The 16,425-nt window shown below is 39.0% G+C and overlaps 1 protein-coding gene across 1 annotated transcript in view; it reads right to left on the bottom strand.

The window, feature by feature from the left end:
• The window catches only part of nudt4a (nudix (nucleoside diphosphate linked moiety X)-type motif 4a), a 25,294-nt gene extending 9,127 nt beyond the window's left edge, over window positions 1-16,167 (bottom strand). Inside the window, exons 1-2 of the mRNA XM_047152849.2 lie at window positions 15,638-16,167; window positions 2,019-2,129 (exon numbers count right to left, since the gene is read on the bottom strand). Of these exons, the coding sequence (XP_047008805.2) occupies window positions 2,019-2,129; window positions 15,638-15,763 (237 nt within the window). The 5' untranslated portion in view covers window positions 15,764-16,167. The remainder of the gene's footprint in view (window positions 1-2,018; window positions 2,130-15,637) is intronic.
• Window positions 16,168-16,425: the final 258 nt, after the last annotated feature.

Genomic DNA, 16,425 nt, shown 5'->3' with positions numbered 1-16,425 from the left:
GGCGGTTCTCTCTTCAGGAGGTGAAATGCATGCTCAATTGGGTTAAGGTCTGGTGATTGACTTGACCAGTCTAACTTTTTCCCTTTTGTTGTGTTGTCATTGTGTTTTGGGTCATTGTCTTGTTCCTCACACTTAGATTGGATGCATTTCTCTGTAAACTGGCAGACAGAATATTTCTGTAAACTTCTGAATTCAATCTGCTGCTACCATCATGAGTTACATCAATAAAGATTACTGAGTCTGTTCCAGAAGCAGACAAGCAAGCCCAAGCCATGACACTACCTCCACCATGTTTCACAGATGAGCTTGTATGTTTTGGATCATGAGCAGATCCTTTCCTTCTCCACACTTTGGTAGAGGTTAATCTTGGTTTTGAGAACTTTTGTGGCTCATCTCTGTATTTCTTTGCGAATTCCAATCTGGATTTCTGATTCTTACTGCTGATGAGTGGTTTGTATGTTTTGGTATGGCCTCTACATTTCTGCTCTCATGGTCTTCTTCGAATAGTGGATTATGATACCTTCAATCCTGCCCTGAGGAGGCTGTTGGTGAGGTCAGTGACGGTTGTTTTTGGGTTTTTCTTCACAGCTCACACAATGTGTGTGTCATCAATTGCTGTTTTCCTTATCCAACCTGTTCAATGTCTGGTTGTTTGTACAGTAGTGGTTTCTTTATTTTTCAGGACATTCCAAATTGTTGTATTGGCTATGCCCAATGCTTGTGTAATGAGGAATTTTTCTCAGCTTCAAAATTGCTTTTTCTCCAATAGGCAGCTCTCTGGTCTTAATGTTGGTTTATCCTTTTTAACAACAAATGCAGTCTTCACATGGAAACCCAGGGCTCAAACCAACAACAGATATTCAAAACTATTAACTGTTTAAACACTCAATCTAACAGGGCACACCTGGGCAGCAAGAAACACCTGTCAGTCACATGTTCCAAAATTTTTGACCATTTGAAAAATGGGTGGGTTCAAACAAAGTGCCATGTTGTTTGGGTTAACACATCTAGATGTAAATATCAGGAAATGAAAGCTGAAATTCTGAACCATCGTCTCATTCATGTTTTGAATTCAAACCCAAACTTCTTAAGTTGTTTAGCAAAAACAAAATTGCCAGTCCAATATGTTCGGAGGTGACTGTATGTGGGCTTGCCAATGGCAGCTGTACTCGGACTCCTAGCCACGGAGGCTGCATCGTAATCTTAATTCAAACTTGGGTCAAGGAGAAAGGACAATGCTTTCTTATTCAATTGCACCACTCATTACCCTGGCTGCTGGTTACTTACAGACATCATCTCTTGTCTTTAGGAAGCATGCATCAAGTCAGTGTTTTAGAAGTTAAGACAAAATCTGACGTGCACAGAAAGCCCACACTCAGAAATTCATTACTCTAACTTGCATACACTCAAACATCATGACATCTACAGCCTTGTGTTATAAACTCAATACAAAACAATTAGGAATATAAGTATATAGACTTAAAGCATAAAAATGAAGGGACAAATTTGGATGTAAAGGGTAATTACTGGTGACTAATTTAATTCTTAGCACCAGCGGTATGGGTATGAATTTCATACTTAAAATGGTTCTGAAGGTATGGGCAAAAGCTCACAGGAATGCAACCTGCCATGTCACATGCTTAACTCCAAGCAGTCTTCGTTGCTGTGGTCAATGTTGTAGTATTCTGTTACGATAACACCCTTATGAAAATTGGCAGTACCAAGCTGCCAACAAGTACATGACATGAAGTCAGTAATATACCGGGAATATTCTTGGGCCAATCCAATTTTAGTCCAAGACAAATACTAATGCCTTGGCGCCAGTTTAAATTTCCACATACCAATCACGTTTACACACAGCAATAAACAGGGAAATGTGATACTGACAGGCTCTGAAACGGTATTTGGACTGAGGAAGGAAAATGGCTTTGGCAGGATGTCACTTGAGTTTATGAATATCCAGGACATTTACTAGCAATCTTTATTTTATGGTTGAATTCAAAGGACTGACAGCTTACCTCTTCATAGACCTCTCTCACAGCAGTTCCACCTGGCTCTTCCTCTGGCTCCATTCCGCCTCCTGGAACGATCCACTGATCCGGGTGCCGGCTGCTGCTCACAAGCAACACCTGATCACCCACAACACACACACACACACACACACACACACATACACACATACACACATACACACATACACACACACACACACACACACATACACACACACACACACACACACACACACACACATACACACACACACACACACACACACACACACACACATACACACATACACACATACACACATACACACATACACACACACACACACACACACACACACAAACGGAAGAGTCAAGTCAGCACACAACTAAGCAGTCAAGCATACTATGACTACCAAATTATCATGTTATCAAGACGACAAAACTGATGACACTCATACACGGAGTATAGTTTCAGTACATTCAGTACACGTCGAATGAAAACAATCAGAGCTTCAGTAAAAGTGGTAAAGAGGGGTTTAAATGTCCATCTCTGAGAAAAACTGTTTTTAAGCTGTTAAGCTGGATATGAGCCTTATCTGACCTGAAGTTCTATTTGTGTATTCTTCCCTCATGACAGTTTGCATAAAATTTCAGCTATCACTACAGTGCTGTGAAAAAGTATTTGCCCCATCCTGATTTCTTCTGTATTGTCTTTAGGTCCTTTGATGTTGTCCTTGGCTCTTTTCTTACTTGCTGGATGAGTCGTATTAAAATTAAATCAAGCCCATGGTTCTGAAAAAGTAACTTTCAAATCAGGAGAGGTTTCAGGGAGTTTCTCCTAAGCCTGTTGTTTTTCCATGAGTCAACATGCTATCATACTAGATACTACATACTGCATTCAGCAACAAGCAGGAGCTGGAAGATTCCATAAAGTCTTGAAGATCTGGGGTATGGGAGTACATTGGCTTCCCGGTAAGTCATGACACTGATGGCCAGCGAGTGGTGGGCTGAAACATTACAGTATACAGAATCCACCAAATATAAGTGCACTAATACCGCAAACATGCATCTAATACCCTCCTGCATTCAGCCAGCTTTTTCTCTGTGATTCATTCTAGAGAAATCACTACTGCGATTGGGAAGTTCATATTCAGTAGTGAAGAATGCGGGATTCAAAAAACACATCTAGGGCTACACAGAGTTACATGACCGACAATAAATCTAACTAACAGAAGAATATGAAAAGCATCATGCCTTAGACATGTCACCCAGAGACAGTTATGCTGCCAAGAGTCAGAATGGATCACACACAATCATTAGGTTTCAATTATTGTACTTTTAGAACATTGAATATTTTAAATCAACTGAAAATGAACATATTCAGACAACAGTTACTAGTGATCTAATGAAATGCATCCTAATGAAACACCACTTATCGATCGAATTTGAATTTTGTGCGTTATTACATTCCTAGTATCTTACTATAAAAAGATCATAATGCCGTGTGTTATTATGAACCACCCAGCACCCACCCAGATGGTGCATTCATTTGCAAGGTGTGTCTTTTTGTCACAAATCCAATAGACAGTGAGACAAGGTCATGGTTCATTAACATGTATGAGTGGGTGTGTCGGAGTGACACAACATCTGGGCATTTCAGAAAAGTGAAGTTACATAAACTGATCAGTAATTAAAAACTATATGATACTTTCTTCTCTAGAACAGTGGAAACACTACTTGTATTTGCTGAGGCAATCAATAAATATTATTAAATAAATAAATATTGATTTTTCCAATGTGTTTGGGCAAAAAAATATGAATATGAGGCAAAGGTACAAAATGTTAGATTTTATTTGACATATTCTGTGCTCAGAGTTATTTACCCTATTAACTATTGCTTAGCTGTGGTCTTACAGCATTTTCATTTACATTGACTTTTGAGTAAAAAAAAACAATTTTAATGGCGTCAAAGTTACGGATTTGGAAAAAAATAAAATAAAAATAACCCTCCCCCCCAAAAGATTTCAAGGCATGGGTCTCCGATTTCATAGGTCACTATAGGTTAAGGGCGGAATCATAACTCTCTCCCTCTTTAATGGACAAGTTCAACTGCACCGACACCAATCTCTCTGTATTCTATTCTCATCTCTCTATACTAGGACTACCAGTCATTTCCTCCCTCTAACAAGGAGCTAAAACCATCCGTGTAATGTAGGCATTCAGGGATAGTGATCCAGTGTTTCCCCACACACACAAGTGATACTTTGGTGCTGTGCCCGAGTATACTGATAAAAGCCCAAGTATATTCTGTCCCAGTAAAATAAATAAATAAATAAATAAATAAATAAATTTTAAAAAACCAACAAATAATAAAAATAAAATTAAGATGGAGCACCTATCAATTATCTATGCACTCCGAGAACAAAATGAAAATCCACTTTTCTAATTACACTGTGACATGAACAGGGTCGGGGAAGGAGGAAGAGACAAAGAAAAAGAAAAACCTGTCAATTCCTACTACCCCTGGCACAAATAATGGAATCACCACACTTAGATGATGTTCACCCGGCTTTTTTAACTTCATAGCAAATAAACAAGTCACAGAACAATGCCACAAAACAATTTTGTTTAATATCTGAACATTCTGGCTTCATGAAACATACCTCAAACAAATAAAATTAAACTGTTTTAATTAATAGCATATTTTTTTCTAGATCAAGTAGAGGAAAAGTTTATGGAATTACACAATGTTGGAATCATCATCAACAAAGAAAATAAAATAAATATCACAATTAGTACTTTGGTTCTCCTCCTCAGGCTTTCATGACGGCCTGAATTCTTTGAGACGCGAACTTCACTAATGAAAAATAATATTCCCTATCAAGCTGGTTACAACTTTCTTGAACAGAGGTTGACAGATCCGCTTTGCAGGATGGAGCCTTGTCATGGACCAATCAGATTGAGATATGGACTGTCATGTCATTGAGTTGACACGCCTTTCCTGAAGAAAGGCTTTAACACTTTTTGCTCTGTAGCAAGACGCATTATCGCTCTGAATAATGACTTCATCAACCTATTTTCTATCCATGGAATGAGAAAACTGTCCAAAATTTCAAATGTACACCTCATTCAATGTGCACTGACTGTTGAGTTCTTCCCTGGTCCTTTACCTGATATGAAGCCCCATATCATAAATGAGTGGGGAATTTGATTGTTTTCTTCAGGCAGTCATCTTTATATGTTTCATTAGAACGGCACCAGATAAAACTTCCAGCACCATCTCCTTGGCCAACGCAGATTCGTGATTCATCACTGAATATCACTTTCATCCAATCATCCACACTCCATGATTGCTTCTCTTCAGCCCAATGTAAGCTTGTTTTCTTTTGTTTAGGTGTTAGTGCTGGTTTTTGTTTGGCTTTTCTATACGTAAATCCCATTTCATTCAGCCGATTTCTTACACTTCAGTCACAAACACTGACTCCCGTTTCTGCCCATTTGTTTTTCATTTGTTTTGTTGTGCATTTTCTTTTTTCTAGGCATACTGCTTTGAGTTTTCTATCCTGACATTTACCGTCTTCCTTGGTCTACTCGTTCGTTTCCCTTTCATAACCTCCCCATTTTGTTTATTCTTGCACCAAATTTTAGACACAGCTGACTGGGAACAACTGACATCTTTTGCCACACTCCATGTTGGATTTCTTTCTTGAAGGAGTTTTATAATCCTTTCCATTGTATCAATAGACAACTCTTTTGTTGGGGCCATGCTTCCTTTTAAAAAGTCCAAGATTACGGTCTGTAAGCACTCTTTTAAGGTCTGTAAACACTCTCTTTTAACTGCAGACTAATTTGCATTTCTTGACTTGCACCGGTATTTGGTATTTGTTTTAGAAATGCAAATTACAAGGTGATTACATAATTGTTTCCTCATCATTGAGTGATTCCATAATTTTTTCCTCTTGATCTGGAAAAAAAAAAATTATGGCATTAATTAAAATAATTTCATTTAACTTGTTTGAGGTATGTTTCACGAAGCCAGAATGTTCAGCTTTTAAACAAAAAAATGTGTGTGTTATATCTGTGGTTTGTTTATTTGCTACAAAGTAAAAAAGCCAGGTGAACATCCTCCAAGTGTGGCGAGTCCATCATTTTTGCTAGGAGTTGTATTTGTAAAACCGGGACTGTCTCTTCAACCCTCAGCACATGACATCAAACTCAAATCAACACAGCTGCTCACAGCATCAACAATAAACAAAAATAGTATTTTTTACTTTAAAATAACTTATGCTATGCATACAACTATTTGCTTCAGATCAATGAGTATACAGGCGTATCTGCATCTTCATCTATAAGCACTGACTCTACAGTTACCTGTTTTGAGGACATAAATCCATCTAACACTTGTCACAGGACGAACATGGAGGCATCCACCCCACCGCCCATTTTGTCGCTCGAATGAACGGAGGTCAAATACAAGCTCCGACGTCCCACTTCTAGAGTAAGACGAATGCAGCATAAGTAATAAGACAGAAGAACTGGACAGAACTGGTAAAACATTATCCTTTCCAATTAATATTTAAATAATTTACCCAATGATTGCTTGATTTATTGCTAGCTACTAACTTCCAATTGTAAAGAAGCTACCAAACTGTGTTGCATTAGCAGTCCACTTGTGTTAAGCAAAACAGTACAGTTAGACATGCCAAGTGCACACTATACGAGTTTCAATCTCAGAATTGCAGACCCGTTCACGTTACGTTACATTACATGGCACGGACGCTTCATTCTCAAATCCAGCTTTCTCACAGGAATGACCACGTATCAAATGAACTGAATCACAATCAGTGAAACAAACGATTTTCCCTCATTAGGATTTCTCTTTTGCAGTTAATGAACCCAAAAAGGGCATGGCGGTTTAGTGGTTAGCACATTTGCCTCGCCCCTCCAGGGTTGGGAGTTCGATTCCTGCCTCCGCCCTGTGTGCATGGAGTTTGCATGTTCTCCCCACACTTCTGGGGGTTTCCTCCGGGTACTCCGGTTTCCTCCCCCAGTCCAAAGACGTGCACTGTAGGCTGATTGGCATTTCCAAATTGCCCGTAGAGTGTGGGATTGTACCCCGAGATGGGTTTTGCCACAAGTCCCCTGAGACAGGCTCCAGGCTCCCAGAGACCCTGTGTAGGATAAGCGGTACATAAAATGGATGGATGGACGACCAAAAAGGCAACTTGTCATACAACTGATAAACTGCAACACAAAATGTCCTGTCAGAAAACACACATCCTTCCAAAAAAGTTACATTTTTACAGAAAGCTTCCCTTTCTAGCAATAATTCTATATATTTTTTATTGAAGTCTTTTAGCTGTAGCCATGTTATGTTATTAAAGTATGTGAGTGTCTGCAATACCAGACATTTGAGTTAGCGGTCACTGTATAAACCTAGAATAAGTGCATTTACAGCTATGAGTTGCCTTTCATCTGGCACTACTCTCGGAACTGCTGTTAACAAATTAACTTTTTTTAAATAACTTTTTAGAACTTTTCCTTCTGACGAATCAGAACTGAGACTTCAACTGTGTTATGGTATAAACAAGAAATAATGATGATTAACACATTTAAGTGGTATAGTCATTTCCAGGAATACATTCATATATAAAAAAACAAAAAACAAACAAACAACAACAACAAAAAAAAACACCCTGCACTACAGCATCCCTACCACTAATCACTTTATAACTTATCACGTTATTGCCAGTTTGTCATGCAAATCAAACTATATGTAACGAATCCCTTGACACAATTCGGATTTAGACAACAGCTATGAAATCCTAAGCATGAGCTGATGTGCAATTTTGTAATGGGTGACATGTTATGTGCAAACCTTCCGCATGCCACTAAGAACAAACTCATTTACACCATGTATATAAATAAATAAAAATGCACTGCATTTCCTTTCATAAGCTGGTGTTCAAAAAAAATTTATTCCGTCAATAACAATAAACAATTAACAATAAATCAAACAAAAAAGAAAAATCCATTTAACTGCACATAAACAGCTCTTTTCTGATGTACTGCTCCTGATACATTAGCAGGTTATACAATTACAACCCAAGGGGTCAAAAAGAGAACGTGTTTATGGCATGACTTCAGGGGGATATATGCTGTAGCGGCACGTAGCAGAGTGTGACATTCACTACTAAACATCTGCGCTAGACACATAGCTGGACTGAAACCAGTACTACAGATTTTAGGAGAACTTAAAAGGTGAATCCACAACTGATCAACATACCCAGAATTCCTCTGTGATGAGAGTAAATGTCTCTGTTCTTTTTTTCTTGAGCATGAGCAGCAGCGGAGAGCAGCAAGCACAGTGGGGAGTATCTTTCAAGATAACATTCGTTAAATAATGACAGCAACAGTTGGACTTGGGAGAAAGAGAATATCTGATTTTTGGGCCCATTTCCTCTATAATGAATCGGGGGGAGGGGAGACCCCAAATGCTTTGTTATATTGGAAGGGAAGCAACGTGGACACACAATATCTGGAAAGAATACAACAAACCTCAAGTGTCATATGAAAACTAACCACAAAATGACTGAGGTAGGTTAACATCTTGGTGGTAAAGTTAGATTGTTTTTTTTTAAGCTATATTAAGACAACTAGTAAGGTGGTAATAATAATAATAATAATAATAATAATAATAATAATAAGGCTAAAAATGTCTACAGTTTTCAGTGACTCAAACACTTACTGTTTTCTTTGACTAAGATAAGACTAAATTGCTCAGAGTTCGAATCAACTAAAACTTGACTTAAAAAAAAAAACATTAAGAAAATATATACGGTTAAGGTTGACTAAACAGGATTAAAAACTATCAAGGACATGTGACACAGGATTAAGCACATCCTCATAAATATACTTTGATAGCAACATCTGAAACCAATATGATACTCTGTGATGTAAGCCTTACATGCTGTACTTACAGCTGCACAGAAGAGCTTTTCCAGGAAGTGTCAAAGAAAACACCCCCTCAACTTGAAATCCCTGTTCAACATCTTGACATAATCCCCTTACATATACAAGTTCCCAGCTTATGGAGTGATGTCAAAGTAGCACTTCTTAACATTAAATAAGTTATACTGTACGCACAAGCATTCCTTTAGATCAGACAACATCAGCCAGACATTTGCTCGTTAAATCCAGAACATTGACTATACAGGTTGACGCGTTACCACATTCGAGGCGAATGAAGCATTATAGATTAAGGATACATACGTGGTTTCTAATCCGAGGTCTACACAGAAATTCCAGTAAATATCACAGTAATAAAACCACTCATACAAAATTACCAATTTTAATAAGAAACAAAAGGGTACAAATAAAAAATTTGGACAAATGTCACTTAAACAGTAGAAATATTATAGACGCAACTTGTTTTCTTAGTTAGCATTAGCTTAGCTAACTACATTATGGCTGCAGGGTAATCAAATCCATTTCCCCCGTGTCATTTGATCTTGTTAGATAGCTGACTAGCATGTGTAGGAACATTATAGACCAAGTATATTAATACAGCCTAAAAGTTTCTTTCTGGTTAGCTATCTGACCAACACCGGCTGTTACGATTATAAAAACTCATCTTGGATGAGTGGATGATGCCATTTTCAATTCCTATTCTTATCTAAAAGTTTCACATAGCAGGAGACAAACTGCAACAAAAGGTTCCCATTTTCAGGAGAAGATACTTGATTAATTGTAGCATCATTTGTAAATGTGGTTATTAGCTTAGGATTTTAAAAATCACTCCACCGTTATGATATAATTTTATGAGAAAGGTTTATCCCACAGTTGTCAAAAGGGGCAATTGAGCTGCGGATGCTACGCATAATGCTTCCACCTCCTGTATCTGAAAGGAAAATTAGCACCTTTTATTATTTAGCTTAGTTTACTTCACAAGATTTTTAACTTCTTGGTCTAATCTTGGGTATTAAACAACACTGTGCTGGTTTAGATCTACATCTGTTCTGTACAATAGTTACCCAGCAGTTCTGGTTGTTCTTTAACCCCAGCTATTTGAAACTAATATATATTTTACATATTATATTACATTACATTATTATATTATATTATTAGTGTGTGTGCTGAATGACCTGATTATTTGGTTAAAATCTGGATGTCGTTACTGAATTTCTTGAAATATGATAATGCCTTTCTCGGATCTAAGATGTCATATGCTATTTGCATGACCATTTGAGTAGACTAAAGGCAACAGAAACGACATCTGCAAGCACATTTAACTAATCTCATCTCATTAGTTATCAAATGGTCATGCAAATAGCATACTCTGATATCTTAAACCAGAGAACGTTATTTTTAGACTGCGCGTGTGCTGAATAATTGGATTATTGGGTTCAAATCTAAGTGTTTGGGTTGAATCTTTTTCTGACCCAAGATGTAGTATACTGTTTACATGATCATTTGAGTAACTTGACAAAATCGGATAATTAGATGAATGAACGTGCACATACTATCAAATAAATCTTGCTGAATCCGACTTCGTACAGTGATCGGTTAAAGTACGAGTGAGAAAATGCCTCTGATGTAGTAGTATAAGTTGCTACCTCTGGCTCCATCTCTTCTCCTCATCAAATGACACAGTGGAAGTTGGGAGAGAAAGGTCTTTTTAAATGACATTAATTTAATACATCGAATGTAGTGAATCCATGTCACTCGCACCTGCACCGAGTCTAGAGTGCGGCCAACTGGAACGGCGTGACGTACTTGCAATGCTCTAGCTAGAAGTGGCATGCAACCTTATCAGCAGTGGATTAAATAAGAAAGTAGGTGTGTGTTAGAAAGTGGAAAGTGGGAGATGTGACAAAGGATCAGATGTTCAGTGTGACTTCTTTCGCCTTTCCTCCTGAGAGAAGAGAAGTGAAAAGAACGGGTAAAGGAATTCGGTCAGGCGACGGCAAGCGCTTTCATTCCAGTTCTATAAATTGCTGCTGATGGGTCACTTAGTGCTTTGGCACATGGTGTAACTTGCTTCCCCTCGTTGCCCCTTCCTTCTCACGATCACATGGAGAAGACCGTGTCCACTATGTTGAACAAGCTCCAGGACTCTCACAGTGTCCTTGTCTTAAATAATCAAGACTCATTCCTGTAGTGAAATGCCACGGAATGCTTAGTTTGAAAAATGAACAGCTTGACATGCTTTCATATCTTAAGTCTCAACTTAAACGTATATGTACTATGAGTGCAACAAGTGGAATAGCCTTGTCTTTCACATGTGAACACCATGCTTCACACAGCCAAACTGTAAATACTTCAGTTATGCGCTACATTTTTCAGCCCATGTGGTGGTGATGTTATGAACCATATCCTGCAGGGCGTGTTATAATTGCGCAAGATCCACAATTGCAATGTTGAACTGCATAAATAAGATCATTGTGAATGTTATGCGATGTTCCTAAAAGTAGCTGAAAGAAGTTCTGAGGTTATTTTAATTCGGAGCTTGCAGCATCCATGTCTTGAATGTAATTTGAAGATAAACACTGAGCAGACTAAACAGACTCTGAAGGACATTCATTAGATTCAAAAATAACTCCTGTGGAGCAAAAATTTAGGCTGAAATGACACTGAAATACTTAGAGTAAGCATGCAAACACCCATCATGCAAAGAATTGGCTCAGGCTAAAAACAGTGAAATTATTTGTGTAGTCTTCTTTAAATGAAATGCGTCGCCTTGCGCAAGTATTCGCCCACCTTGAACATCTGCGTTTATACTTTTTTTTTTTTTAATTGCTCCTTCAAATGTTAGACATAGCTATAATATCTTACAGAGTAAAAATCCTGCTCAAGTCCATTTCAATTGCATGCTGTAACGCTACATGATGTGGAAACATTCAAGGGGAGTGAATACTTATGCAAAGCACTGAATCTGTAGTTTAAACCCTTTTCAAGACCCCTGTCTTTGAGTAGGTTTTAATGCGGAGTGAATCTCACTAATGAAGAATAAAGAGAGAGAAGTTGGAGAAAACAGAATGCATCTTTGTGTTTGTCGTAAAAGAAAAAAGGAGGCTACAATAGCCACATCGTTTAAAAGGGAAAATGTGTAACGGTTATTTTATTTTGATCAAACAGACTTCACTGATCTCTATATTTCTGATTAGGTGACCAAGCAAATTCGCTCAACAACTTTTCCAAAAATACATCATGATAAATGATCCTCAAACCGGAGTTTTCAAAATCTAAGCTAGAAACATTCTGGTCATGACCATGAGTTATATATCAAAGTATCTGCTCAATGGTTGCAAAATTATTTCTATTATTCTGTGCATATGTGCAATCGCACACGTTTTTTTTTTTTAAATGATCACATGACAAATCAAGAGGATTGCTTTCTTCTCCATTCGAAAGTGAAAGGATGTGCGATCTGAACTGAAAGACAAGGGTGGAATCTCAGTTCCAAAGTTATTCAATGTCCTCTTCCACTTTCTCCAGCATATGACGTCTATGTGAGATCGATTAAGTATACCGTATGCTAACCATACACTTTATTAGGAACACCTGTACACCTTCTCATTCATGCAATTAATGCACAAAATCATGCAGATACAGGTCAAGAGATTCATTTAATGCTCACATCAAACGTCAGAATGGGGAAAATGGTGATATCAGTTACTTTGACAATTGCCTGGTTGACAAGCTGGTTAGAGTATTTCAGAAACTAGTGATCTGCGATTTTCTCACACAACAATCTCTAGAGTTTACACAGTATGATGTTGGAAAAACAAAAACGAACAAAAAATTAAGTTATTATGCCCGGTGTAACTTGTTTTAATGAAAATCATTAGAACATTAATGCTTGTAGACAGTAAATAAATGGATTAGGTGGATAGATGGATGGATGGGTAGATAAATAGAAAGGTAAATAAGGAGAGGGAAATGATGTAATGACACCGTGAAGCATACCCATTCACACTTCAATTCAACCACCCCAATGTAAATAGTTAGGAAAACATAGTGCCCAATTTGGGTTAAAAAAAAAAAGAAAAGAAAAAAAAAAGGAAAAAAAAAAGAAGTAGTGTTTTTTAGTATGATTAGCATGATACTGAAATCTAAAGTGATGCTAAAACTAAATACAAACGAAAAGTAATGATTTCCAAAAGATAAAACAAAATCAAAACTATTCATGCACCATTAAAACTAACTGAATCTAAACTGAAATTGACAACCAAAATACCAAACCATATAAAAATAAAAACTAGCAATATTTTTTTAAAACTGTAATAACCCTACACCTGACCATCACAACCATATGTGGTACTTCCCCAAACTGTTGCCACGAAGTTGGAAACATACTTTTATAATAGTTTCCCTTCACCAAAACTAAAAGACCCAAACCCATTCCAGCAAGATAATGCTCCTATACACAAAGCGAGCTCCATAAAAGACATGGTTTGCCAAGGATGGAATGGAAGAAGTGAAGTGGCCTGCACAGACCCCTGATCTCAACCCCACTAACAGCTTTAGGATGAATTTAAATGCTGACAGTACCTGGCCTTACTAATGCTTTTGTGGCTGAATGTGCATAAATCCCCACAGACACATTCCAAAATCTAGTGGAAAGCCTTCCTAGAAGACTGCAGATTATTATAACAGCAAAGAAGGGACTACATCTGGAACTGGACTCTCAAAATTGCATATGGGTCAGATGGTCAGGTGTCCACAAACCTGTGGCCATATGGTGTATATCAGGATGTGTATCAGATTGTATATTTAGATTTATACCATGATCTGTCTGAATACTCGATTCTGATTGGCTGGAAGGTGTGTGTTCAAACCGTGTAATGCACAGGTAGTTCCAGTCAGTTTAATCACTGGTCTAAATAAATGCGCCACTTATAAACAACTGTAACCATAGTAACATACAGTTAAGGCTTCATTCTTAGTGGAGACGTGGCACAGACAGGTAATTCACACATGCACAATCTCTCTCGCTCTAATAACGATTTATTATAATTAATTCAAATAAACGTAAGCTCATCACACTACTTTATCTCGGTGTATGATTTAGATCGGTGTATATACATCTAATGTATCTAAAATAACTAATGAAAAGTAACAGTTTTTTTTAACAACAAAAATAAATGAATTATTTATTTATCATTAATTGTATAAAATTTTGCAAACAACAATGACAGCTTTAACTTGTCAATACTGACAAGTGACCATGGTATAAGGGGGATAATCCATGACTACGTGTGCACTGTATGTTTTTAATGCACTTCATTGTGATGCACACCTAGCCGTGGATTAACCCTTACGTATTTCAGGGTGTTTAGAGTGTATATATTGGCGCATATCGGGGGTATATATATTTTATGCGTACATCGGGGCGTATAGTAGAGCGTACATCGGGGCGTATAGTAGAGCGTACATCGGGGCGTATAGTAGAGCGTACATCGGGGCGTATAGTAGAGCGTACATCGGGGCGTATAGTAGAGCGTACATCGGGGCGTATAGTAGAGCGTACATCGGGGCGTATAGTAGAGCGTACATCGGGGCGTATATTAGAGCGTACATCGGGGCGTATAGAAGAGCGTACATCGGGGCGTATAGTAGAGCGTACATCGGGGCGTATATTAGAGCGTACATCGGGGCGTATATTAGAGCGTACATCGGGGCGTATAGTAGAGCGTACATCGGGGCGTATATTAGAGCGTACATCGGGGCGTATAGTAGAGCGTACATCGGGGCGTATAGTAGAGCGTACATCGGGGCGTATAGTAGAGCGTACATCGGGGCGTATAGTAGAGCGTACATCGGGGCGTATAGTAGAGCGTACATCGGGGCGTATAGTAGAGCGTACATCGGGGCGTATAGTAGAGCGTACATCGGGGCGTATAGTAGAGCGTACATCGGGGCGTATATTAGAGCGTACATCGGGGCGTATAGTAGAGCGTACATCGGGGTGTATAGTAGAGCGTACATCGGGGCGTATATTAGAGCGTACATCGGGGCGTATAGTAGAGCGTACATCGGGGCGTATATTAGAGCGTACATCGGGGCGTATAGTAGAGCGTACATCGGGGCGTATAGTAGAGCGTACATCGGGGCGTATAGTAGAGCGTACATCGGGGCGTATAGTAGAGCGTACATCGGGGTGTATATTAGAGCGTACATCGGGGTGTATAGTAGAGCGTACATCGGGGTGTATAGTAGAGCGTACATCGGGGTGTATAGTAGAGCGTACATCGGGGTGTATAGTAGAGCGTACATCTTGGTGTATCGGGGTGTATATTAGAGAGTATATCGGGGTCTATCAGAGTATATATTAGAGCATATATCGGGATGTATCAGAGTGTATATTACAGCGCACACACATATATACATACACACACAAATATATACATACACACACACATATATACATACACACACACACAAAAAAATATACTATACACCCTGATATACGCTCCAATATATATTGGAGAGTATATCAGGGTGTATAGTATATTTGTGTATATCAATTACATCGCAAGTATCTTACCGTTAAGGGATTGTACAAGGTTGAAGAGCTGAAGTCGTTAAGTGCAGGAAAAAACCGTAATCGGTCGTTAATCAACAGTGTTGAACACAGAGCCTACCTCGTCTTCCCGGTCGTTCTTGAAGCACAAACACGCGGCCCGTTTTTTAAAGCCTTCGCCGTCGTACGTCCTCGTCTGATTGGGCTTGAACTTCATCATGTATTCCAGATTGCTGAGATTCTCCATAAGCAGAAAAAAAACTGTTCCTGCTGCTCTCCTATGCTGATTTCCGCCGAGTTTTCCGCTCAGACCAGTAAAACCAAATCGCCCCCGAGTTCTCCGGGTTTTTCATGCACTGTGCATCTCTTTAGCTTCACGCTGAACACAAATCCTCGCGCTCTGGGTCTCTTCTTCACCATGGTGGCTCTTGTCTGAGCTCCGCGCGCATCATGTCCGACTGCGCTCCTCGCGCTTCACTCGCTGTTCCTCCTCCACACACTGCGCAGACTCGTGCAGAAGAACTGGCAACACGGACAGAGCGGACTTTCGGAAGTCTGAACAACCAGGAACCTGCACTGGAAGATGAGCAAACAATCGTGCGGGAGAAACTCGAGGTAGGCGTGCGCTGTAGCATGTAGCAGGCGACACCGAATCATTTAAAGGACAAGCAGCGACTTTTAATAGCCGGGAATTGTAATAGCTTTTAGCGCCATCTAGCATCCATCTCTCGCGTAGCAACAGCTTTTATACCTGACTGAGTGCGTAGGGTTCAGATGCAGCACCGCAGACAGAGATTAGGGGAGATTTACGAGTGTAGATCCGGCACAAATCCAAAAGTTCAGCAGTTAAAAACCGGTACTGCTGTCGTAGATCCATGCACCCGACAACTGATGTGCACTATGTGGTGC

This window comes from Ictalurus punctatus, chromosome 4, assembly GCF_001660625.3.
Source record: "Ictalurus punctatus breed USDA103 chromosome 4, Coco_2.0, whole genome shotgun sequence".
In the NCBI taxonomy this organism is placed as follows: Eukaryota; Metazoa; Chordata; class Actinopteri; order Siluriformes; family Ictaluridae; genus Ictalurus; species Ictalurus punctatus.
Note: the sequence above shows the minus strand (reverse complement) of the source record. Positions and strands in the feature narration are given on the sequence as shown.